This window comes from Epinephelus moara, chromosome 1 (genome assembly GCF_006386435.1).
Source record: "Epinephelus moara isolate mb chromosome 1, YSFRI_EMoa_1.0, whole genome shotgun sequence".
NCBI classification, from domain to species: Eukaryota; Metazoa; Chordata; class Actinopteri; order Perciformes; family Serranidae; genus Epinephelus; species Epinephelus moara.
The window spans coordinates 16,452,318-16,477,067 of NC_065506.1; the positions used below are offsets into that span (position 1 = coordinate 16,452,318).

Here is a 24,750-nt window from a genome sequence, read left to right on the forward strand (position 1 = left end):
TATATAACAATTTATTTACAGATATATGCGAGTAAAACAGAACTAAAATGTGTATGTTTATAGAAGATTTTCTTCTCTTTGTATGTGGAATATTTGTAAATTGTAAATATCAAATTCAAATGGTCAAAAAATTCTGCATGACATTGTCTCATATCAGCTGTTCCAGGAGGTCAGGCGATCCAGATCAAGCAGCATTTTATGCCTTATAGTGCTAACCTTTCATGAATGTTACAAGTGAGATTATGTTACAACAGAGATTATGACAGTATGTGTGACATATCCCCTTTAACAATCAGAAAGCCTTGTTATTGTTTGTAGTAGCAAAAGGTTACCACATGATGTCACCCTTTGAGCACAGTCAACATCCCTGCTTGGTTCTCAGAAACATACACCTCCATGTTTCTGAAATCAGTTTTTTTTTTCTCTGCTATCTCCATAAACACACACATATATATTTTTGGCGTGGCACTCAATGTGAACTTAACATTTAGAGAAGAAAATGTTCAAGATTTACTTGTTATAGAACATAGTGGTGATTAAAATATTGAGCTTTCTAGTGTGGCATAATGGTTGCATTTGTGAATGTATGTACATACTTGCTCACTGTGAAATTAGATACCTCAAGTTCAGTAAATGTAATCATTCTTCCCATGTATTACTCTTCAAAACAACTGATTCTGCAAAAGTTTTGCCTTGGCATTATAGATTATATTGACATTTACTGCAGAACTATTTTCTACAAAATAAAACAACTAACCAGCATGGTCTGTACCATTGTTCGTTAGCCATGTTCTCAGCATGTGAGAGTCCTTATAGCACTTCCCCACGCAAAAATCATCTAATTCTTCTGTGAAAACACAGTCACTAAACCAGTCATCTTTTCTTCTTGGCCTTGGATCCTTTGTCTGAGCCATGGTGAGATCATATTTGTAACGAATGCTGTGCAGTTCAGCAGCATTAAAGTATTTGTTTGATCAAACTGATTCAAATGTCATCCCCAAGTAATAGAGGCTGGAGGAAGAGGCCAGCTGTTCCCAGGATGCACACAAGGACAAAAACCCAAAGAAAGATCCTGTCAATAACCATGGCAACGTACTTCCAGTCATCCTGAACCTGTTGGAGAATAAAAGTGAAAACATTTTCATTAGTTTGGTGACATTGTCATACTCTCCTTGACAGCAAATATCCTATAAATCTCTAAAATCTAAAATGATTTTATGATTATGAGTACTCACCTCCTTCGCTTCATTCTGTAGTCTCATGTTCTCTGCTATGTATTTGACACTCTCAATAGCCTCTCTGACCTCAGGTGAGAGCGGCAACAGGGACATTATTCCTCCATCAAGAGATTCTGAGCTGGAGCACTGACTTTCCCCTCCGACCCCAACAGCACTGCCTCCAGTCAGTGCCCCCAAGCTGCCCAGCCCTCCACTCCCTCCCCCAGAGTCCGCAGGCAGTTTGCTGGATCTCTGGTGCCAGCAGCAGTTGCAACGGCCCTCGCAGCACAAGAAGGTGGAGCCTGCACCTTTGGCCGGGTCTCCACTTAAGTTATTGAGATTGGAGAGCTCTGTGTTGTTGAAAAGCCGTTGGCGGTTGGTCAGGCTGGACACCACGCTGGAGGCCAGGGCCTGAGGTTTGTGCTGCTTCTGCAAAGTACCTGATGAATGAATGGCACAGGGCCTTGAATGCACCGTCTGAACACTGCTGGCCGCTGCCATCGTCTCAGGGTCCCTCTCTGGCCTAGTCATGAACATCACCCTGGGCAGCAGCCCCAGGAATACAGTTCGCACCCAGCAGGGCATAGTGTGGGTCTTTGGTGTGCGGTAGTGTACGTTCAGCACAAAGACAGTGATGACAATAGAGAGGGTGACAAAGATCATGGTGAAGAGGAGGTACTCACCAATCAGGGGGATGACTAGTGAGGTGGAGGGGATGGTCTCTGTTATGACGAGGAGGAAGACAGTTAAAGACAGCAGGACGGAGATACACAGAGTGACTTTCTCGCCGCAATCAGACGGCAGGTAGAAGACGAGCACGGTGAGGAAGGAGATGAGAAGGCAGGGGATGATCATGTTTATGGTGTAGAAAAGTGGCAGGCGGCGGATGTACAACGAGTAGGTGATATCCGTGTAGATTTCCTCACAGCAGTTGTACTTAATGTCATGTTTGTAACCAGGGGCGTCGATGATCGTCCACTCGCCGGTTTCCCAGAAATCCTTGAGGTTAATAGTTGAGCCAATTAGCACCAGATCGATCTTGGCCTTGTCGTACGTCCAGGAGCCAAACTTCATGGTGCAGTTTTGGTAGTCGAAGGGGAAGTAGGTGACGTCAATCTTGCAGGAGCTCTTGAATATGGCTGGAGGGATCCAGGTGACATCACCATTGTACCGAAGCAGGGCCTTTGTTTTGTCATCAACCTGGAAATCTCCAACTGCACTGTAGAGAGTGAAGGAGTAGGAGAATAAAGCAGAAAGACAGAGTCACTGAAGATAAACTGAAGAATTTAATCAATTGACTATTGTGCCATGAAGGTATTAATCAAGACAGATGCCTTGTGGTTTCAGTAAATTGTACCCTTCAATGGTCCATACACCCTCCCTTAAGAATATGCAGAACAAAAAATGACCCATGCAAAAGGAGCAATGGAAAGCGATATAGCTTGTCATTGCTCGGCAATCCTTTATCGTAAATGCGCCCAACAATCGATAAAGATGTTGAGCCAGGCTTTTAATTTGTTGTTACGCTCACTTGTTGTAGAGCACAATGTCTGGCTTCCATATCCTGTTGGACGGCACCCGGATAAACTCGACGCCTCCAAAATCCTTTGGATTCCATCTGAGTTTGTAGTCATTCCAGATCTGAAAAACAAAACAGAATGATTAATTTACAATGAAAACAAGTCAGAAAAATTACAGGCAAATATTGGACAAATTAAAAATCAAATAAAAGAACCAGGGAACATGAATCCCTGAACCAAATTTCACAATTTCATGATTCCATCCTATAGTTGTTCAGACATTTCACTCAAACCACAAATATCCATCTTTTGGCACTAGAGGAAATGTCAGGGGATCACCAAAGCCATTATGATGTTTCCTTTAGGGACTATGAATGTCTTTATAAAATTTCATGGCAATCCAAACAGGCGGACCATCCAACAGACTGATCAAACATTACTAAAGCGAAATATCCCCTCAAAACCATCCCAGTCACAAATGCCAGGACTCCACTTGTGCAAGCATAACTGTGGCGAGTGCATGCTTTCCATTCAGGCAGTTTAAGCATAACAAGTTTGTCGTGAACAGTTTTATAAAGCTACAAAACTGATATAAAAGCAAGTCATATCCTCCTAGTAATTATGTTTTACTATGCAAATCTACTCTGGCTGATTTTAAACGCATTCTCTTGTAAAATGTCCCTCATAAAAACAAAGAGAAGTCGTCATCTCCAACTGTGCCATATAAACAGAGCTTACGTAGTGTGTACTCTGAGAGGAGATATAACGAACCATAGTTTACTGTGTGTTTTATGGACCTTTTGGCTACTGATTTTGACCCCCTCTTGAGGACAGCCAGTGATCCTTGTGAGAGTCATAAAGCAAAAATAGTAAAGTAAACTCAGTGTGCTGTAATCATTTCACTTGAAGAGGATGTTCATGTTTATACATGTATTTTGGGTTTCTACTAGAACATTTTAACAGGCTTTATCAGTTAAACACACTTTATTTTGTTCATTCTGTCTTTGCTGTAACAACTGTATTCACCCTCTCTATTCTGTTTTAGCGCCATTCTCTTTAGGCCAGCCTATCAAAAACAATAGTTTACTAGACTGGTAAGCATTTCCAGGTCTCCTGTGTCTCTACATCTCTGCACTGACATTGTAGCCGGGAAATCACTAATAGAGTATAGCGTCACTTTCTACCATGGAAAATCACCAATAAAAACAGGAATATGATCAAAAATCGAGAGTAAGCAGCTACCAAGATCACATTTCCCTGATGTTATCATGTAGCTACATGTAGCAGTGTACATGCAGCCAGGGGGTGACTGTGCATAGCAGCACTCCTGTCATCACTATTAAAGCCTCCTAACACAACCAGACATGTTCCAGCAGGAATATGATCCAAAAGTTGATAGAAATTAACAATGCTGGCAACCAAGATCCCATTTCCCTGATGTTAGCATGTGGCTACATGTAGCAGTGTACTTGCAGTCAGGGAATGACTGTGTATAGCAGCACTTTCTCCTGTCAGAATCACCAATAAAAGATTCTCAACCCAATCTGACATTTTCCAGCAGGAATATAACCTGGTATAGGGAGAGAAATTAACATCAGCCACCAAGATCACGTTTCCCTGATGTTAGCATGTAGCTACATGTAGCAGTGTACTTGCGGCCAGGGAATGACTGTGTATAGCAGCACTTTCTCCTATCATCACCATTAAAGCTTCTTAACACAACCAGACATGTTGCAGCAGGAATATGATCCCAAATTTGGGAGAAATTAACAACCTGGCAACCAAGATTACAGGTTTCCCTGAAGTTAGCTTGGAGCTTCATGTGGCAGGGTAGGCTGCATAAACCTTTGCAGTCGTGTGCCTGAAGCAGATGACCATATAAAGAAATTTGTCATCAGCTTGGTTGGAAGTAGAATAAAATGTTGGAAAGCATAGTATTCAGTGAGGTCTGAAGCCTGAGATTTTTGCTCACAGGGATTATTTTACATACTATACCTTGGTAGTGAAAACTTTGCCCACATTTAATACAAACATCTGACATTGTAACAGAAGTTATGTAAAATACATAACAGATAAAAGCATAATAGGTCCACTTTACCGGATAAACACTATGTATCTAGAGTGTATCGTGAAATTTGGATGACCGGCAGGAGAAATGTGCACTCTGTTGTTTGTACATTGTTTAGAGAGACTCCAAATGATCAGACATTAAAATAAGTGAAACAGTGCTTCAACTCTCAGCACCAAAGAGCAATTGCAGTTCAACCCTTTCACATGAACATGGCTCCACCACAGATGTGTATTCACTCAGCACTTGTAACGTGGGACCTGGAGACCTGCCCTGCCTCATTTGGTTCAAAACTGGGTCACTGCACTATACATCATAGCAGCAGAAACACTGTGTGGGACTAAGTAGATGACAAAACCATCAAGCCATACAGCATGTATGGACAATGTTTTATTTTATAGCAGACTTGTTCTATGTGATTAAGAAATACAGCTGAGGTTAAATCAAGTTTGAGCTTTCAGGTTCAGTGTGCTGCAGATGCTCGGAAGTTTCTGTCACTCTGGCAAAAGTAATATTATGTGTTTTGGCAACTATAATACATTTCTGACACTGTCTGATTATTTCTAAAAAATCATAAATTTGGCCATGAAATCTCAGTGCATTTGGCTCATAAGATTTTTTTTAAAAACAGGACAAGAAGGATCAATGTGTTTAAAAAGCTTCCAAACATGAATAATTCAACTTGTCAGTCTAGTCCTGAAGAATCATGTATGACAGAAGGCTGGATCCATACTTGATGTCCTTGCTCAAGGTCTATTTGCACAGTCATGCACCAGAAACTTACATGTCTCAGCCACAGATTTGTCTCCATGATCTGATTGACTTCATCCTGAAAACAGAGCACAATTAATAATGAAGACATTTCAGCAAAGGAAAAAAAACAACAACATCTTTAAGTTAAGACAGGAAGAACACTGTCACAGGCGAACATCCAATTCACCACTGAAGATTGTTTTTGTGCTTTCCGCAGGGTCAGACCTCTGCGTATTCCGGACAAGGGGATTAAGAGATGCACACCTGGGTCCTCCACGCCTGGAACACAACCCACGTGATAGCTGGAGCCAGGGGGTCGCAGCACAGCCTTTACTTTTATTTTAACAACTCGGTGGCAAAGGTGGAGCAGAGGGACTAAAGTGTGTGTGTGTGTGTGTGTGTGTGTGTGTGTGTGTGTGTGTGTGTGTGTGTCTGTGTCTGTGTCTGTGTCTGTGCATGTGTGAGTTGGACCGTGAATGAACCAATCTCATGACCCACTGCATAACATTAACCATTCATGTTATTATTTAGTATCAAGAAGAGGTTCTACATGGCTGGTAACTACAGGTGGACAGAGGGCCGCGGGACAATCTTCATTGGATTATCTTTGGAAGAATGGTGATATTACAGCTCTGTGACAGCCAATGCACACATCCTGTACCTCATCATCAAGTGCGGCGACACAAAGAAAAATACCGTTATGTGTTGGTGCAGATCAGCTGAACATTTACATAGAATTTAGGGTGGGTTTTTTCATCAAGATGTACATTAAAAGCTTGGATATTTTCCCTCTGGCTGCAAGATTTTTGGAAGGGTTGAAATGTCAGAGGAGCATCTTTTCACCACGTTCTGTATCTTGGGAATATCATTTTAGGCCTACACTCCAAACATGATTGACCATGTGATCTGATGTAGTGATCAGACCTAAGATTTAAAGGAAAAGTGTAAAACTGTAGAAGATACGCTTATTTGCGTTGCCAGGAGTTGGATGAATACCAAACATGTCTGTACATTATATGGGCTACGAAGCTACAGCCAGCACACTGCGAGCCTGTTATTTCTTGGTCAAGTTGTGTATACACTTAGGTTTTTGTACAGAATAAACAAATCAGAAATAACAAGTGCATTAGTGAGCTTTAGCAATGCTGGTAGACGGATTTTGTGACCTTTAGAAAGAGCCAGGCTATAGCTGTTTGCCCCTGTTAAGCTAAGGTAACTGACACCTGTATATGGCTTCATATTTGATGGACAGACATGAACATGGTGTGGATGTTCTCCTCTAACTCTTGCAATAACCAGACTAAGTACATTTACCAAAATGTCAATCTATTTCTTTAAAGAAAACTCTCTGTAACCACACTGCCACCTTCTCTGACACCCTCAGGCATGGAACCTGTGATATGATCCCTGATTGCAGGATGATGACTGAGCCACCCCAGGCGATGAGCTATTGATGGTCTAAATGAGCTCATTTAGCCCTGCTGTAATTGGTGTAGGCTGACCAAGACCAATTGCATCTGGGTTGGGAGCATCAGGTGTGGGGAGGAAATAATAGTCATCCATCAGTACAGGGAAAGCAGCAGCAGCCTGCTACATCAACTGAGTTAAGGAGAACATAGCAAAATACACTTTATCTCTCTGGCATCTCTAGATCCAGACAGGTCCTCAATACTTATCTAGCTCCTCAGAGAAAGAAAAAACAAGATTGCCTGCAGGCAATAGGCAAAGGAGAACAGATTGAGATGGGCTCCAGTGTGTCAGACCCCACATTATAAATTCAGATGGTCTTGAACAGAGCTTGTGTGTAGGCTGCATACATAGTGACATACTTTAATTACATTGTCTGATACTTTTTAAACTGAATATTACAATTTAAAGAAATAGCTCAACATTTTAGGAAACATTTTCAGTCTTAATGCTAAGCTAAGCTAACGAGTCTCCTTGCTGTAGCTTTGTATGTACTGTACACTCGAGAGCTCTATCGATCTTCTCATTTAAATCTTGAATAATAATAAAATAAGTGGGTTTCCCAAAATTTCTGACCATATATTTTAATGTGAAACAATTTGATGGAGCCTACAGTATATCTAAAGACTGTTTTCTTCTCAATAACAAATAGATGGTTTCAATAAAATGTCTCAAATAAAAGAGCCGATGAGCATCTCCTCTTGTCATTCAACACAAGCAGAGTGACTAATGTGACAGAGACCAATATATCCAAGGCCGTTAATGTTGTGAATGAAGCTGTCCTCCCTGTCCAACGCCAGCCTCTTTATGTAATCATCAACATCTGCTCTAGACCTGTCTGAGTATCTGTCTGCCCTGCCAGTCTGAAGTCAACGAGCTCCAGCGAAACCTGCTGTTAAATCCTGAGGTGCTCATCTGAAGTGGCAGTGATTGAGTGATAGAGGCTGCCTAAACTGAGAGGTGCTCAGACAGCTGACATTTCCCATCTTGTCTCGGCCGGTGAAACAGCCACACAGCCCCCTCTTTCATCTAGTAGTTCCCCTCTCAGGATTAGAAACCAGGGTCGGTACTGTGCACTGGCAGGGAGTGTCTCAGATGTCTCATATGGCATCCCAATCATCCCCTTCTTTAAAACTTTGTTGCCAAAAGTCCACAAATCAACACACACATTCTTTTTCTATTTGTTTCTATGTTATGCCTTGATTTTTTCTCACAGGTCATGACTGCTCATTAAGCTACAGACACCAGCACTTGTCACAAAAAACAGTGCAAATAATAAACATTTTTACTCACCACTTTGACCAGCTGTGACATGGACACCTCGAACTGTACAATGACTGGGTCGGTCACATTTTCCACGGGTCGTATGTACTGGTTGTAGTTGGAGAATATCCCAGAGAAGAGCCTGTGCTCTGCATCTGAACAGGAGCCTCCTGGATAAGAGTAGAGTAAGAGTAGAGGGTCAGACATGGATCTGTCACTGCGATGTGTTTCACAATACAGCTGGGTTACAAGGTGACAAACAGCCAGATGACTGTTAGTCATCAGTACAGGGGAGCAGTGTACGCCTTCATATCCAGCCTATATCAGTACAGTGATTACAATTATAACCACTTTTGTTAAGTCAGAGTGTTACCTTCAATCTGGCTGTGTTGATGTAATTTATTTGCAATGTGTCCCTCAGTGTAAAGAATATTAATAAATGCATTATTTTAAAGGAATAACAACAACAGCCTAAAGTCATCATTTATTATGTTGACTTCCCAGTATGTTTGCCTTGCATAGGATTTTAATGTGAGCATGTGGTGATTTCAAAATGCCTTTTTTTATATAGGTAATCTACCACTAAAAAGAGCATTATGAATAGTGCCAGACAGTATATTGAACACATGCATTTAAGCAACAAGTAAGTAACAAGACGTTATAGAAGCTCATCACTCACCTGGCAGAAGAAACAGGAGGAAGGAACATGGGGGAAAAACGAAGCAAAAATTGGCTTTCATCCCGTTTGAAATGACAGATTTAAATAGTATCCAGGGTCAGCAGCGGCGGCGGCGGCGGTGCTCCGCGGAGCAGACAGGAGGAGAAAGTAGGGAGAGTGAAAGCGCGTCTGCAGCTTCAGAGAGCCAGGGAGCAGAGGGAGGGAGGCTGAGCCACACTGAGGCACAGTCACTGAGAGGAGGCACTCTGCACTGCAAAAAATGCGCAACCTACAGCGGCCTGATCTGATAAAACAGGGACAAAAACTGGTCTGTGGTGCGATTTCCACTTGAGGATCACAACAGGCTTGTGCTGGTTACAGCTGGATCCTTTGGTTTCTCATGACAGGATGTGTCTGCTTTGTTTTTACAGTCTACTCAGAGGCCACAGTTTTGTCTTTAAGTCTTGGAATCAACGAAAACGCCAACTGACTGAAATTATATTATTTGTTTGAACACACTATACAGAAAACTTCTTTCTGTATATATAAAGTGGGAGGTCTGGGGGACAGAAAACTGTCCTTTCAAAGACATGTACAATGCATTTTCCCAGTAAGCTTCTTACTGTGAGTGGTAGGATGCTGCATGAAAAATATGTTTTCCATCAAAGTTGATTGTTTGTTAGTTTTTTGACATGAGATAATAGTCTGAAGTGGGCGGTACTCCCTCTGGAAAAGGGTGATGTGGCTCATTTCAGTGTGCCAGTCGGGATTTGGCAGCATTTAAATCACAACCTGATGACAGTTTATGGGCAGCTACCATAGGCGCAGATTTGGGGGGGACGCAGGGGACACATCCTCCTCCATATTTAGGATATGAATTTGCACTTCCCAATAAAAACATGAAAGATTAATTTTATTTTGACAAAATGAAATACTGTAGGGATGCCCACATTCCCCAGCTTGCTTTTTGTCACTGTTTGTGGTGTGTCTGTTCAGAACATGGGGGTTTATGCTTGTTATTGTCATTTGTATGTTAATTTAAAGATTGTACCATTAATGAGTTGGCTATCCCACTTCATGACACCAGCTGTATTTTTCCACTGAATGTTTGAATCTGATATAAATCTGTGACATATAACAAACATACATAGTGCACGAACATTTTACTTGTTCTCTGTGAAAACATTGTCACAATACATTTACACCATATGCCTTAGGGCCAAAAAGACACATATTGGTGCATAAAAATTTAAGAGAATGCAGGAAATTAAGTAATTGATGCCCATAATTATCTGGTGGAGGAACCCTGATCCCCTTGTTTCACACATCTCTCCAAATGTTTAAACCAAAGCTGTGCCCTTTGCAGTTACTATAAAAAGAAAACATATATAAGATCCGCACACCAAGTAAAGCTCCCGTCAAAATGACATTTATTATAGCAGTGACGTTTCGAGCCCTCAGGCTCTTCTTCAGACTTTGCCGTTACTGACAATCAGATTGTATTGAAGCAGATTAGCCGAGGTTTTGAGTGCTACACTCTTAACAAATAATGCTTATGTTCTGAGATGTTTTTAACTTTGTTGTTTAGTTAGATATAAATAAATGATGTTACAAATAAAGTTTCAGGGCAGTGAACAGTAGATGTCCATATTAGATTACCAAACAGCCACCTGTTAAGATCAATAGTCTCTGCATATGTGCCACTGGGTTAGTGTGTCCACAGTGACAGCTTGTGAGTATAACAGGATTAATGCTGATTGACTGATTGATTCTTTATTGATTTTGATTTTCATCTAGCATCCGGTGTTTTTCCTTTTTTCATGTACATATCAATATCTGCCGGAAAGCCCACTTCTCATAGGGGTATAGCTCTGTCTTTGACTCTGGCTGTCCTTCTGTCTGTCTTCACTGTCAGTTCAGAGGAGCATATTTCTTTCCTTCAGTCAGCGGGGTGGCTCAAAGGTTTGACAGTTCTGTCCTTCAGCTGGATGAAGGAGAGGTCCAAGTGCTTTTCAGCAAACATCCACTGGGTTGAAGTGCCCTCAGATGATAGATAAATCCCACCAGCACCAGAGATGCTGTTTGGTGTCTGACCCTGTGCTCTCAACTCCTTTAAGTGGGGCAAGTGAAAAGAGAATTGCCCCCATGGGAGATTAATATAGGAATACATTACACATGGAAGTAGAAATAAATGTTAATTTGACCTTCATTCTCCCAGACAGTGCAGAGTTTAAATGAGGTTGTTTGTTCACCAACCCATTGAGGACTTCAGCTGAGGCTCGGGTCATTTAACAAAACTACCTTTAGTGACAAACAGCTTCCAAACTTCTCATGCTGCAAAGGCTATCCTGCACATTTAAAAAGACTTGGAGTGGAACATGTCATTTTGACTGAACCCCCACATTTGCAAGGACTATATTATGGTACATCTTTGTCGGAAACTCATAAACGCTTGCTTATCCGGCAGGACAGTTGTCAAGGACAATGCTTCCATGCATATCTTATTAGAGACTAATGACAAAAGGCTGCTGACATAAGGCTCGTGATTTATGGGACCTTCCATCGAGTGTTGAATGACGACTCCTCCCGCTTTGTTTAGACTGGAACAGATGATGAATTGTTGATTGAAATGCTGCTGCACTGTGTGTCTTCACTAATGACAGGCAGCTAACAGGTAAATAGAGACAGCCATGAATGATCTTGAAAACTGTGAACAGAGATTAAAGTTTGGCATCAACATAGAGGCTGATTACTGTTTCTTGATTTCAGTGAAGGTCTCACAAAAGAACCAACAGTCGGCAGAATCTCTGACGAGCCCACTCAGCACTGTTTATTGAGCAGTAAACATGTCCTGGTGTGTGTGTGTGTGTGTGTGTGTGTGTGTGTGTGTGTGTGTGTGTGTGTGTGTGTGTGTGGCGGTGTGTGAGGGTTCAGTTCAGCATGTGTTTTGTGAAGCATCATTTATGTGTCTGTACAAATAAGCACTTAACAGAGATCAGCTCAAGGTACAAATGAGCGGCCAAAAGATTCCAGTGTCTGAAACACTGCTTCAGGATATGTGTCAGGACTGTGGCTATAATTATGGCAAAAGTCCTGTGCCTCAAGATATCGTAGTCCAGATCAGCTCCATCTCCGACAGTTTTGTTGTATCAACATTATTTTTTGCCTGCTCACACACTCTCACATTTCAAGCGAACAGCTGTCTTATCTATGTGATGAAATGTTCCAATTGGCACATCTTCAGCGAGCGTATTGGCTTCGAGGACAAACTTTATCACCGGCAACATAGATTAACTAACCACTTTGGCAAGACCCTGACAATTTTAAGACTTTATTGGGGGTTTCATACATTTAATCAAACTGAGAGCTGACATTATCCATTCTTTAATCACACATCACATTTCAATGACATGGTCATTTAACTTAGACACAAATAAGGAGTCGAACAACATCTGACAGCAGATGGATGTTCTTCATATTTCAGACATATGGTATATTTCTGCAACATTTCAGTATACTTTAGTGCAGTGAAAGCTACATTCAGTCCAGTTCTGCAGCTTTCCTCTGAAGACATGAAGAGGAATGACCCCAGTGCAATGATGCTATATTAGGCCCCTTGTAGATGTATCTTTTCCTCAAAAACTGGGTGCTGTAGATGGTTGTGGAACATGTAGTTTTAATTATTAGGAGATACTACAGGCTACAGGCCTGCATCTGCTTATAAGAATACTTATCCTACCAGCTTGATTGCTGCAAAAAACAACAACAAAAAAACAAAACTAAAACTCGCCCTGTCTTCTTTGTTGCTCATCATATGCGAGGAGTGTCTGAGCTGGGCTGCTGGCTGTGAACAATGTGACTTTGGAAGACAGGCTGGAGAAATAAGCCCAGGGTGCCCACCACACATACGATGACAAAGATCCACAGGAACATACGATCCACCACCATAGCCACATACTTCCAGTCCTCTATGACCTGCAAATATACAGAAATGAAATTAGAATGAGTCAGTGTTTATGTTTCTCACCACAGCAGACTTTACACAGGCATTTATTGTGATAAACCAGCGGCATGCAGTGTGCTAAGACTAAATAATCCTGCTTCAGTGTGTCGGCTCTGGATGCTGCCATGCCTGTGTGCAGCCACTCGGGGGCAGAGAGTGTAACTGACTGAATGAATGAGTGAAGAGGTGTGAATCTAGGCACTTCACATCCAAAAGACTGTAACCCTGTTGGCACATCTGACATACATCATGTCAGTATGTCTTCTAATCTATTGTATTTGCTTGTAATTGAATAGTATTGTATTGGACCATAAGGTGTTCTGGGATTTACCTTTTCATATATGTGTTACATTCATTCATACCAATAATATTGCTTAGTATAAGTAAGCTTATTCTTAGGATGCTGACTGCTGACATAGTGAAGATATATATCTGTAAGGACCTGCTGAGACCAACGCTGAAATAACTTTTGACCCTTTCACCTCATTTTCAGGGCCGACCTTGATAGTTTTTGAAACGAGTCATACCTCATTCCTGGTTCCCTCCTTATTTTATTGATTTATCAGACAAACAGATTGATTACTAAAAGTCTACCTTCAATTTTCCAGGTCACAGCCACTACTTAAGGTTAGTGGTGCTCCTTACCACTGGTCAGGGGTCACAGAATGTACATCAAATGTAACCACACCAGTCCAAACACCTTTGATCCAATTTATTGGGATCAGGATAAATGGAGGAGCAGGGTGCTGACAGCGGAGAGTATTTGTGAAAAATTTTCAAAATAGCTAATTCAGCTATACTGTTGATGGCAAAGCATAACAACTCTATGCAAAGTTATTTTAGCTACTAACCTTTAACCGTATCACAAGATAATATAATGTCCAATTATATTGACTCATAATTATACTGATGCCAGAAAATAAGGGTAATATTCACAAATAAAGACATTTTTGTTTGTGGTGAAAATATTCATTATTCATTAGACAAAACATCTATCTTTCTTAAAGGAACAATGTGTAGGATTTAGGGGGATTTAGTGGCATCTAGTGGTGAGGACTGATGATTATAAACAGCTGTAACTTCTTCCAATTAGAATTCCTTAAGTGTTTTTTGTTGAGGAGGTTTTTACGACGAGCCGAATTCTCCGCAGAGGTCTCTTCCTCTCCATCAGAAAAGGTGATTTAAACCGGTAAAAACACTGAATAAAGCAGTTCACTACATATCAGTTTTTCTCTGACAGTTTGGCATGTTGAAGATTGGGCGCTAATGCCTTCTAATGTGCACTCACTTCTTTTCTCTGATAACTTATGATCCAGAAGTTAAGGAGGTTTTTACGTTACCTAAAAAAATGTCTTCTGTTTAAATTCCAAGGCTCTCGTCACAGAGGGAATGCTAACTATGGTGGATGATGCAGTAATGTGAATGTCCTTATCTAGAGCCAGTGTTTAGTTTGTCTGTTCTCAGATACTCTAGAAACATGGCGATGCGATATGGTGATCTCCATAGACGAGGGCCCATTCCATATTTAGACATAAACGGCTCATTGTAAGGTAACGAAAAGCACAGCAATTCTTATTTTCAGTTAACTGTACACTAGAAAAGGCATACTTATTATATCATATTCCATTTCTGCCAATGTATCCCCCTAAATCCCACACAATGTACTTTTAAATCCTTGAATTTCAGGAGTGAAATTATTTATTGACACAACAAAATTAGCAAAAAACTTAGCTTCAGCACCGTTTAGATGCAATAAAACATTGGTTTTAAATGTTTTAAATGTTAATACATACACTCTGATCATCATCATCTCCCATCATGTGCTCGGCCACAAAGCGCACCCCATTCACCGCCTCTTGGACATCGGCAGCCCAATCTGAGCTGCTTCTCTGCTGGAGGTCCTGGGTAGAAGTGAAACCACTGGGAAGGTAATCAGTGGCGCGTAAGTCCGCCTTCCTGTTAGAGTAAGTGTAGCCCAGCGGAGGAGGCACATTTTTGTGTCCTGGGGTGGAGAAAGCAGAGTCGGAGGACAGCAGGGCAGAAGACGACATGGTGATACCTGCTTTGGATGCGACTGGGTAACCCAAGCCCAAAATAGCTCTCCTCGCCCGTAGACATCGCTGCTGGCGAAGTCTCTGGCGTGCAGAGTTATTCTGAGGGCGCTTCATGAAGAGTAAGGCAGGCAGTTTGACAAGAAATATCAGCTTGACCCAGGCAGGCATGGTGTGGGTGCTGGGAGAGCGGTGGTGCACATTGAGCACGCACACACTGGTGATGATGGAGAAGGTCACAAGCACCATGGTGAACATCAGGTACTTGCCTATCAGGGGCACATCCAGTGAGGTGGGAGGAACAATCTTTGAGATCAAAAGCAAGAACACAGTGAGAGCCAATAGGACGGAGATGCAGAGAGTCATCTTCTCCCCGCAGTCTGAAGGTAAGTAAAAGACCAGGATGGCCAGAGACGTGATCAAAACACAGGGAATAATGAGATTTATGGTGTAAAAAAGGGGCTTCCTCTTGATGATGAAGTCGTATGTGAGGTCCACATAGGTAGGATCCAGAGGGTTGACAGTCCGTCTGCCTGGCAGCGCCAAGATATCCCACTCCCCACTGGGAGTAAAATCATCCATACTAGCCACCTCAGACTTCAAGATCAGATCAATCTCCGTGTGGTCATACGTCCAAGAGCGGAACTTGAGGGTACAGTTCTGCTGGTCAAAGGGAAAATGCTTGACCTCGATCTTACAGGCGCTTTTGTAGATGGCTGGAGGAAGCCAGTTAATGCTGCCATTGAAAAGGACAATGGCATTGGTGAAGACTGTTACCTCATAGGTACCATCGGCGCTATGATAAGAGGAAGAAAGATAAAGAAAACTTTAGAGAGCCTGTGAATCAATGTCTGGGGCTTGTGTTATCAACCCTTAAGTGAAGTGAAGATAAGAGGAAAGCTGCTCATACTGAAAATTTGTATTGGTCATTTCCTGCAGCCAGTGACAGTCAAATCAATATCAAAACCAAAATCCTCAGAGGAAAGACTAAAACCTTTCATCATATATAAACTCTATTGAGGCTTCAGAGAATTGGCAGAAATATGTTGATTATGAACAGAAAGCATCTTAATCATCTTAAATGTCTGGCTATAGGAGAGAGTTTTCCACTCCAATCCAGAAAGCATAGAATAAACCTTAGTAAAAATATAAGCTATTTGAAGGAGTCTTTCAGTTACTAAGAAATGACATTTCACTTAGAGTTCTGGTCCAGCACCTACTGCATGAAAACAGCAGACTGAAGACTCCAAGACTGAAATACACACTGTGGGAAAAGTAAAGTATTTTTAGGATATTGCTGTTAAGTGTTAGGTTGTTCCCTTTGACAAGGTATAAACTTGATGTCAGAAAAAAACTGTGTACTGCCAGTGCTAAGCGTGGACTGCAGCATTCAAACAAAAGAACTGGACATCGTCAGGAAACTTCAGGAACTGTATCATGTATTTCACTACAGGTAACTTAGCTTGCTCAGCTAACGGTTCACCCGCTAACTAAGCTTCTACTAAGGGAGAGAGGAGCATTTGTGTTTATGTGAACCGTGTGTCTGTCTTGTCATTTTCATTCTCCAGAAAACTGTGAAACTTTCTGGTAATGAAATGAGCGCTACAGAGCCTGGAGTTTCTCGACAGTGTCCAGTTCTTTTGTCTTGAAGCTGCAATCCAAGCTTTGCACTGGTTCATTTCTTAAGCAAAGCAGTAGACTTGTATTTCTGACATCATGTACCTTGTTGAAGGGAACAACCTTCCATTAAGCAGCAAGGTCCTAAAATTAATTTTGCCATTTCCTGCAGTGTGTATTTCAGTTCAGGAGGTCTAACTTTAACCAACTTTTTTTGGGCAGTAGTAGCTGGAAGACTGGAACGATATGGTTTCCTACTAACCGAAAGACGGCTTGAAAAAGTCTGTACAGATTCTCCTATATAGTTATCATCTGTTCTTGCACATAAGCATGTAAAATCCATTTGTAACCTCACGCTATGACATACCAGTGATGCTTACTTGTTGTATAGGACAATATCTGGGAGCCAGATGTGTCTGGAGGGAATGCGCAGCTTGTCGATACCTTCGTACTCTGCAGGGTCCCATGACAACCTGTAATCCACCCAGTGCTGGAAAGACAGAGAGACCTGGCCATCAAGTCCGCCTTCCACACACTTTCTCAAGACCAGCTCATATCTAATTACATGCTTCATTATCAGGAAAGCATATGTGGAGCACAATTACAGAAGCAGTTTGTTCCACATTGAGAGACAGGAAGAATGGATATGGTTTAATTCAAGTTCAGGGGGAAGGACATTTACCAAGACCTAGGCTGATTGAGAGTATACGTGACTCTGGGATTCATCACACTTACCTGAGTGAGCCAGACATTTGTGGTCATGATCTGCTCTCTTTCATTCTGGAAAGGTACAAGTGAGGTGGAAATTACTTTCAGAGCAGTTTTCATTCACAAACACAGCTGTAATTGTATATTGAAAGATAACTACATGTTTGCTGACCCTGAACACTGATTAAAGCTATGGCTTGTTCAGGACACTTTCATAGTGATTCTCAATCAGAGGCACTTGTACCCCTAAGGGCTCAACTGTAGTTCACGGGGCACTGTAAATATCGTGGAATAGCTCAAATGAAAATTACGACTGAATCAGAAAATATGTATATACACACACATATTTGTGTGAAGGATGAAAATAAAAAGCCACATATGATTACAAATGGATGTGGTGCTGAGCTTTAATATATCCATGAGAATGTGAAGGTACAACGCTATGTGGACGCTGTGTGAGATGGCTGGGGACACCATTTTGTGAGGTATGTTACCTCTATCACCAAAGTGTATGCAAAATGAGATAGTCTGGGTATGTGAGCTAGTGCATCAGGGTCAGTAATCCAGCCTCGGACTGGCAAGTCATATGGATCTATGTTGTTTATCGTGATTACTTTGTCAGAATACCCTGGCTTTATCACCGTAGCAGGCACAGGTAACAGAGCATGGTCCTCATCAGATGGCGTCCCTGTCCAAAAAAAATGACTAATGGACAAATGGCTGAAACATTTAGCTGAAATTTATGGATGACTTGTAAGAATAGCTAAACGGATTAAAAAAAAAGATTTAATGATATCCTCTTTTCTATGGGCAAATCTATAGTGTTCAATAACATCCCGTTTAAAAGTCAATTCCAAACTACAACTATCGCCTCATGATTGTATGCCTCCACAAACCAGTCAAGTTACTTTTACAGTTCACGTCCATTACTGTCAAGACTCATACAGTATGTAGCCACTTCAGTTGACAGTGCTTCAAATATGGATGTTGCTGCAAAGAAGCTACATATTCTAAATCATGCATGCTTCACACACATCTTCAACCCTACAGCACAGAAGATCACAACAGTTTCAAGATGGACACCCAGGATAAGTGTCACCAATTGAGTATGTGACTAAATGTCTCCCCATCTGTTCCGGAGAACAGAAACAGGAACATTTTCGTCATGCCATTTTTGAGATATTGCAATCATGAGAATGGGACAGACGCAAGGTCACAATAACCTTGACTTTTGACCACCAAAATCTTATCAGTTCATTATTTGTGCCAGATTTGAAGAAATTTCTTCAAGGCGTTGTTGAGATATCACATTCATGATAATGAGATGGACGAGGTTAAAGTGGCCTTGACTTTTGACCTTTGATAACCAAAATGTAATATGTTTGAGTCCAAGTGGATGTCTGTGCAAAATTTTAAGAAATTCCCTCAAAGCATTTTTGAGTGCCAGACCTTTGTACGGCAGTATAGAACTACGTAAAACGTAAAACCTGAAAAAAATTGTGCATCCGGCTGTTACTGGTAAGGAGGCATAAAATGTTTTGGAATATGGGTGGTCTTGATCAAGTGGCCTACTTGAGTTCATCTGATAGGGCTGTGGGATAGGCTATGTCAAACAAAATAGCTTTGGAATCACTGCTGGCAAAACATGACTGTTATTGCCAACTGGAGAACACTTTCACTAAATATTACTGCTGCTTCCACAATGATAAAGTAACTGAAAATAGGCCGTCGGTAGCGTAGTGGATAGTGCCAGCGCCCCATCCACAGAGGCACTGCCTCGCTGCGGCGGTTGCGGGTTCGGTTCCGGCTTGCAGCCCTTTGCTGCACGTCACTCCCCACTCTCTCTCTGTCTCCCCATTTCACTCACTGTCCTGTCCATTAAAGGCAAAAAGCCCACAAAAATAATCTTAAAAAAAAGTCATAAGAGGATTAAGAGAAGACAGTAGTCTAGCAACAAATACATAACAACAATGAATTACCATCTTGACTGGACAGTGCCAGCATCTAAACAGCTACATTCTGGCTGTTGCTACTTTCATTGCAAAGCCATACATGTCAAGATTTTAGGACAGAGTTATTGTAACACTAATTATCTTCAGATGAACCCCTGTGCTTACTGTCATACTCTATTCCCCCAGTTTTACGTGAGGTAAAAAAAAAAACTGCATTTAAATCCTCCCCTCTTCTTAGATTGGTTGTTAACATGTTTGTTGATGGCATTGTCATCACCCTCCCATGACATACTCATCCAATAAAGTGATACCAAATGTCAATTACTCCAAGGGGTACAATGCAAACTCATAAAGTGAGGCTATGAATGAGCCTTGTTGCCTGGGTCTGCAGCTGGGAGGAGCCTCTGCTGTAAATCAGAGGAGAACCTCTATCACTGTGGCTAAAACAGCTTTATAGCCCCTTTTAATCCAATGTGCTGAAGTTTCAATCTGGACATGACAGAGGCAGAGATCACAGCTGACCACATCTATCCTCCACTTCATCCATCCATTTAGAGCTACGGCCTCTATGCACAGGCCGGTTGGTAACTAACTGCTTTCTCAAAGCAGCTCTTTCTTTCAGTCTGTCTTTCTTTTTCTGTCTCCCTCTTTGTCTCCCCAACACATATTCTCTCCCTCACACACACAGATACATACACATAAATAAATACACACACATCCTCATGGTGGGCAGTAGTAATTGGTGCCTTACCACGCTGATGAGCTGGGCTAGAGACACTTGTAGCTTGACTGGGACTCTCTCGGTCCTGTTGACAGCCGGGCGGATGAGCGGATTGTATCGATCCTTTCCCAGCAACCTGTTCATGAGACGCTCCTCTGAGTCAGCACAGCTGCTGCCTGGTGACATGATTTTGTTCAGTGATTTTTTAATGCAAAGGTAGTGTCCAAAACACCCAGACTACCAGTATCAAGACAAAACCTTATGAGGAAACAGACAGGGTGTTCCACAGACAGAGACGACATGCTCTGATCCCTTAAAGGAATAATCTCAAGTTACTTTTGTGCATCTCTGACATAGCCTACTTTTGTGTATTTCTTCACGGTCCATGCCACTTGTTTTCATACAATACTGTATGCTGGTATATTTTCCACTGATTTCCAAGCCATTCAATCCATTAGGACCATCTCAATTACAGATTGGCTCCATATACTCCACTGCTGAGTTGGTTGTTTAAAGCCACTACATTCAGCTGTCACTTTGAACTATATTTGAAATTAAGAATGGAGCTGTCTGGAAATCATAAGTGGCTAATGTACTGCAGAGGTTTCCCATTATGGTCCAAACAATCCAAGTTTCTGCTGTTTTGCTTTCCTGCCATTCTGGGGATCCAGAGATGAGACAGCAGGTCTTTATGACAACTTAAAAACAAAATCAATTTAACTGTGCCATAAAAGGATTATTTTAATGTACCAACACGATTACTAAACAGAATGTTGATATTGTACAATTTAGCAAAAACCCACATTACTCTCAGTGCTGATATTTGGCAACTACAATATTATTGGAGTGAGTTTAAGTCATGGTGAAACTTAAGTCTGAGCGTAAGGGAAAGATTGTGTTTACATTATTTAAAGGCTAACATTTACGCTAGGTCCATGACAGCACACAAACTGATGGTCTACATGAAAGCCGGAAGCCACATGATCATCCATCACTTCCCACCTCATTCTCTCCCTCTTTACATTTGGGTCCACTACTTCCTGCTTTGCCCCTGAATGATGGCATCATACGATACTGGTCCAATACCAATGTAATTCACAGTGATACATGAGCTACATGTAGACAGGTGTACCCTCTCTCCCTGCCGCTGTGCTAAAATACTGAAAAACTCTGAAATGTAAGTGAACATATGTTACGCAAAATACTGTTCCTCCTCTATCCATTAACCCGAATGTGTCAGACTGATTCATACAAACTGCACGTATAGCTTTCCAAGTCTTAAGGGAAACAGCAGCTGTCAATTGAGAAAGCCAGGGATGGCTGTGTCGTGGAAATTACACCAAAATGTAATGAAGGCCCTAAAGTCATTTCCAAATAGTAATTACATTTTGGATGAGGGCAGATATTTTCACAGCATGTTAATAATTCTGCTTGTGCCTAAAGCCAAAGCACTGGATGTATCTTTTCAAGTGAGAATAAGTTGTGAATACCAACACTTAAACTCAGCCTCCATCCCTCCTCGCTGATAAATGACGCCCGTGTCAGGGGTGAAGACAAGCCTGATTGAAACTGATGACCTGTGCTTCTCATCAGGAGCAGAATGAATATATGTAGCACTACCTCTTCCATTTTCTTTACATGCAGCTGGTTATTAATGCCCCCACATGGTCTGGAGTCGCTGAGTCGACTGACTCGTGAGAAACACTCCAATGAGGTGAGACTCTTACTGATGGGCCTGTTGAAGAAGAATTGCTACTGTTGTCAATATTCAGCAGAGTGATATTCATGGCTCCACAACTTCACAGAATCAGCACATGTGGCTAATGTGAAAAACCTGTGATGGTGCAGTGTACTAAAAGTAACAACAATGTCAGACTTCCAACTTTAATGCTCCTCCTCGTGCTCAGTATCAAACTGTGTATGCTATTATCGGCCCACAGCCTCCTGGAGCTTTGCAGGGCGTGGCATGCTAACAGTCTAGCCCCACAGGTCAGCACATGCTGCCACGACTGTGCCTTTGTCACTTGGCTGAAGTCCCATCTAACACAGTCGGGCCTCCACAGCACTCTATAACAGATGGTGTGTTGTCAAAGCCCTCGGAGACCTGAGTCAAACAAGCTCTGCCTTCCCCAGAGGTGAAGGCCACTGGCAATCCACCCAAACTTGTGATTAACTGCTGTGAACTGGCACTGGTGGGTGTAAGTGTGTGTGTAGGTTTAATGTGTAAAATGTACAGCGCCTCATAAGTGTTGGTCTGACATTACGTTGATTGAGAGTGAGGTCAGGCGTGTTAATACAATGCTAGAGTCAGCCGTTACGGAGTTGATAAGGTCACTCAGCACAGCACACTGAAAAACATTATTCTGCAAAAATGCAATATGGCTGGAGACCAGAGAGAATAATGACGTGTGAGAATGAACCAAAACATGGGGCAAAGGTCAAGTGAGGAGTTACAAAGCCACCGATTTTCTTCTTTTTCTTTGTGTCCCACCTCCTATTTGATATTCAGTATTAATAAGGCCAAATATTCTTCTTTGTCTTTAATATAGAGTGAAAACAGTACAAGTACAAAGCTTTGTCTGTGTGACACACATGAGGATTCATCACTGAAACGACAGAATACTTACAGGAAGTGTGACAGTATGAGGTACTCTTTTCATTTACTAAATATCCTGTGAGACACAGTATAAACTTTGAGACCCACTGATCTCACCAAGTAAACCCACTTTGGTCATGTGAAATAGGGATGTGGAAGAAGTTAAGAAAAGGACGGAAAGCACAAAAGTTTCCTGAAACTGTTCCTTGTACAAGTTCAGGAAGCTGTTTCTGGTATTGTGTACACTTCTCTGGTGTATACCGGTATATTGGTTGTGACCCTGCACTAAAAATCTCAAACCTTCCTATGAGTACTGATTGCTGATTTGGTGACCACAGGCCACATTTGATAGCAGGACTGAGTCATCAAATAGCTCCTGAGACTCTGTTGAAACACAGAAGTATCATTTTTCAGCTAAACCTGCAAAAAATGTTTTTTTATGCTATCCACCATGCATATTAAAATACCAAAATGTTTCACATTAATTTTAAAATTAAAGCATCTTTTTGGAGCATCTGCATCTTTTGTTACAGTTAAAGCTGATGAAAACTTAAACTCAATATTAAAAAGTCCGACTTTGGGACCCTAAAGAAAGACAGTTCTCACCAGACAGAAGCACTTTCACCCAAATACATTTTGGAGGAGACACACAGATAAACGCACATGCCAGAAAAAGCCCAAATTGCTAAGTTAAGTTGCTGAGCGTAAAGAAAGACACACTTACAGTGGATCACAGAGAAAAAGTAAGCAAGGATGGAGAGAGCCCGAGTCATTTTTTCGGCACCATCTGATCCGCGGGAGCTGTCACTGATGAAGCGTCAAAGCTGCGGGGTTCAGCGCTCTTCCTCTCGGACATGCCGGAATCCACGCGCTCGCGGTTTGGACACTCAACCAGCACTGTGCTGATGCCTGAAGAAGAGATCATTGACCGAAGAACGCGATCTGTTGCTCCGTAGTGGGGTTATCCGCCCCATGAAATGCACCGAGTCTCCTCTAGGCAAACGGGTCTTTGCGCTCTGCCAACTCGCAGCAGCCTGTCCTGACGCGCTGCGCTCTCCGTACCGAGCAAGTCCTGCAGGTCCTGTGCCCGGTCTGTGATCGGCTACTGTAAGTTTACACCAGCGCAACAGCTGTTTTAGTTGGGAGGTATGTACCACTGGACATATACGCTGCATTCTGCGAATTGAAAGGTCATTTATAAACATATATTTCGCTCTTGGATTTGGTGATGTTAGGGAAGTATGCAGTCAGTGCACTTGTATGACCCATATTTATCTCTCTGACCTCCGTTGCCCCAATAGCCTCACAAATGATGTATGTTGATGTGTATGAATACAGTATTTTCCCACAAAAAGACACATTATTAAAACAAGACTTTAAAAGGAGGATGATTTTCTACAGACTGAAAGTTGAAGTTCTGTGCTGTTTCCTGTAACTGTCTTGACTTGAACCCTGCATCACATGTCAGCACAAGGCTCCTGTCAAACAGCATCCTCAGTGAGACAACCCAGAGTACAGATGCTGATATGCACATAGGCCTTGCTGCCAGTAAACATTAGTTGACAATCCTGGTGGCTTGCGATCATTTGCTGACTTCACACTGCTTTGGCAAGTGTGCTCAGGAGAGGGCAATAAATTATTCTCTGGTCCTGGATGTGAGATTTAGTGAGGTGAGGTCCAGTCAGACCAGGAGCAGTGCAATCTTAGTGAGGCAGATTTACAGTGGCCACACTGCTTAAAGCCTCATTATAATGGCCAGTAAACGAACTGTATCCGGCATGAGGAGCAGCCCCAAGGACTCCTCTGGGGTTATAAATTTTTAATTCCAAAGGCTTGTATTCTGGATTATTGAAAGCAGATCAATGGGGGCTGATTAGGTTTTGACCCTTTACTCGTTTTGTTTTTCATCAGGTGGGAGGTGACAAGGCCATGGACTGGACAGTTTGTTTGCCAAATCCATATGTGTCAGACATATTGTTTAAACAGAAAACAGATGCTTTCATAAACATCACCCACTCAAAGCAACATAGTATGTTAAAATCCAGTGGCCAGTTGGGCAACATTTTCCTTCAACATATAATCCTTAAAATATTCATTCTGATCAGAAATCACTTTATTTCATAAGTGTAGCATCCAGATTATAAATAAAGATCCCC

The 24,750-nt window shown here is 41.8% G+C and overlaps 2 protein-coding genes across 3 annotated transcripts; both read right to left on the reverse strand.

Moving 5' to 3' along the window:
* chrna3 (cholinergic receptor, nicotinic, alpha 3) lies at nucleotides 1–9,098 on the reverse strand. Of its 2 annotated transcripts, XM_050053857.1 has the most exons (6): nucleotides 8,968–9,098; nucleotides 8,319–8,458; nucleotides 5,590–5,634; nucleotides 2,749–2,858; nucleotides 1,236–2,436; nucleotides 1–1,113 (listed from the first exon to the last, which is right to left on the reverse strand). In XM_050053857.1, exons 1-6 carry the CDS (start codon nucleotides 9,026–9,028, stop codon nucleotides 985–987), a joined length of 1,686 nt encoding a protein of 561 aa, XP_049909814.1. In that variant the 5' UTR covers nucleotides 9,029–9,098; the 3' UTR covers nucleotides 1–984. The 2 variants fall into 2 exon arrangements, with proteins under 2 accessions (XP_049909814.1, XP_049909823.1); XM_050053866.1 differs by lacking the exon at nucleotides 8,968–9,098 and having other exon boundaries at nucleotides 1,236–2,431; nucleotides 8,319–8,406.
* A 2,763-nt stretch (nucleotides 9,099–11,861) lies between these two features.
* chrnb4 (cholinergic receptor, nicotinic, beta 4 (neuronal)) lies at nucleotides 11,862–23,637 on the reverse strand. Its single transcript, XM_050044382.1, has 6 exons — nucleotides 23,319–23,637; nucleotides 20,029–20,174; nucleotides 17,353–17,397; nucleotides 16,998–17,107; nucleotides 14,743–15,796; nucleotides 11,862–12,921 (listed from the first exon to the last, which is right to left on the reverse strand). Exons 1-6 carry the CDS (start codon nucleotides 23,365–23,367, stop codon nucleotides 12,757–12,759), a joined length of 1,569 nt encoding a protein of 522 aa, XP_049900339.1. The 5' UTR covers nucleotides 23,368–23,637; the 3' UTR covers nucleotides 11,862–12,756.
* Between the last annotated feature and the right edge of the window lie 1,113 nt (nucleotides 23,638–24,750).

Coding starts and splice junctions, on each gene's coding strand:
- chrna3 (XM_050053857.1), bottom strand. CDS start 9,028: ATGAAAGCCAATTTTTGCTTCGTTTTTCCCCCATGTTCCTTCCTCCTG. Junction 8,459..8,967: donor CCTCCTGTTTCTTCTGCCAG/GTGAGTGATGAG, acceptor ACTCTTATCCAG/GAGGCTCCTGTTCAGATGCA. Junction 1,114..1,235: donor TACAGAATGAAGCGAAGGAG/GTGAGTACTCAT, acceptor ATTCTCCAACAG/GTTCAGGATGACTGGAAGTA.
- chrnb4 (XM_050044382.1), bottom strand. CDS start 23,367: ATGACTCGGGCTCTCTCCATCCTTGCTTACTTTTTCTCTGTGATCCAC. Junction 15,797..16,997: donor GATATTGTCCTATACAACAA/GTAAGCATCACT, acceptor CTCTTATCATAG/CGCCGATGGTACCTATGAGG. Junction 12,922..14,742: donor GAGATGATGATGATCAGAGT/GTATGTATTAAC, acceptor GTATATTTGCAG/GTCATAGAGGACTGGAAGTA.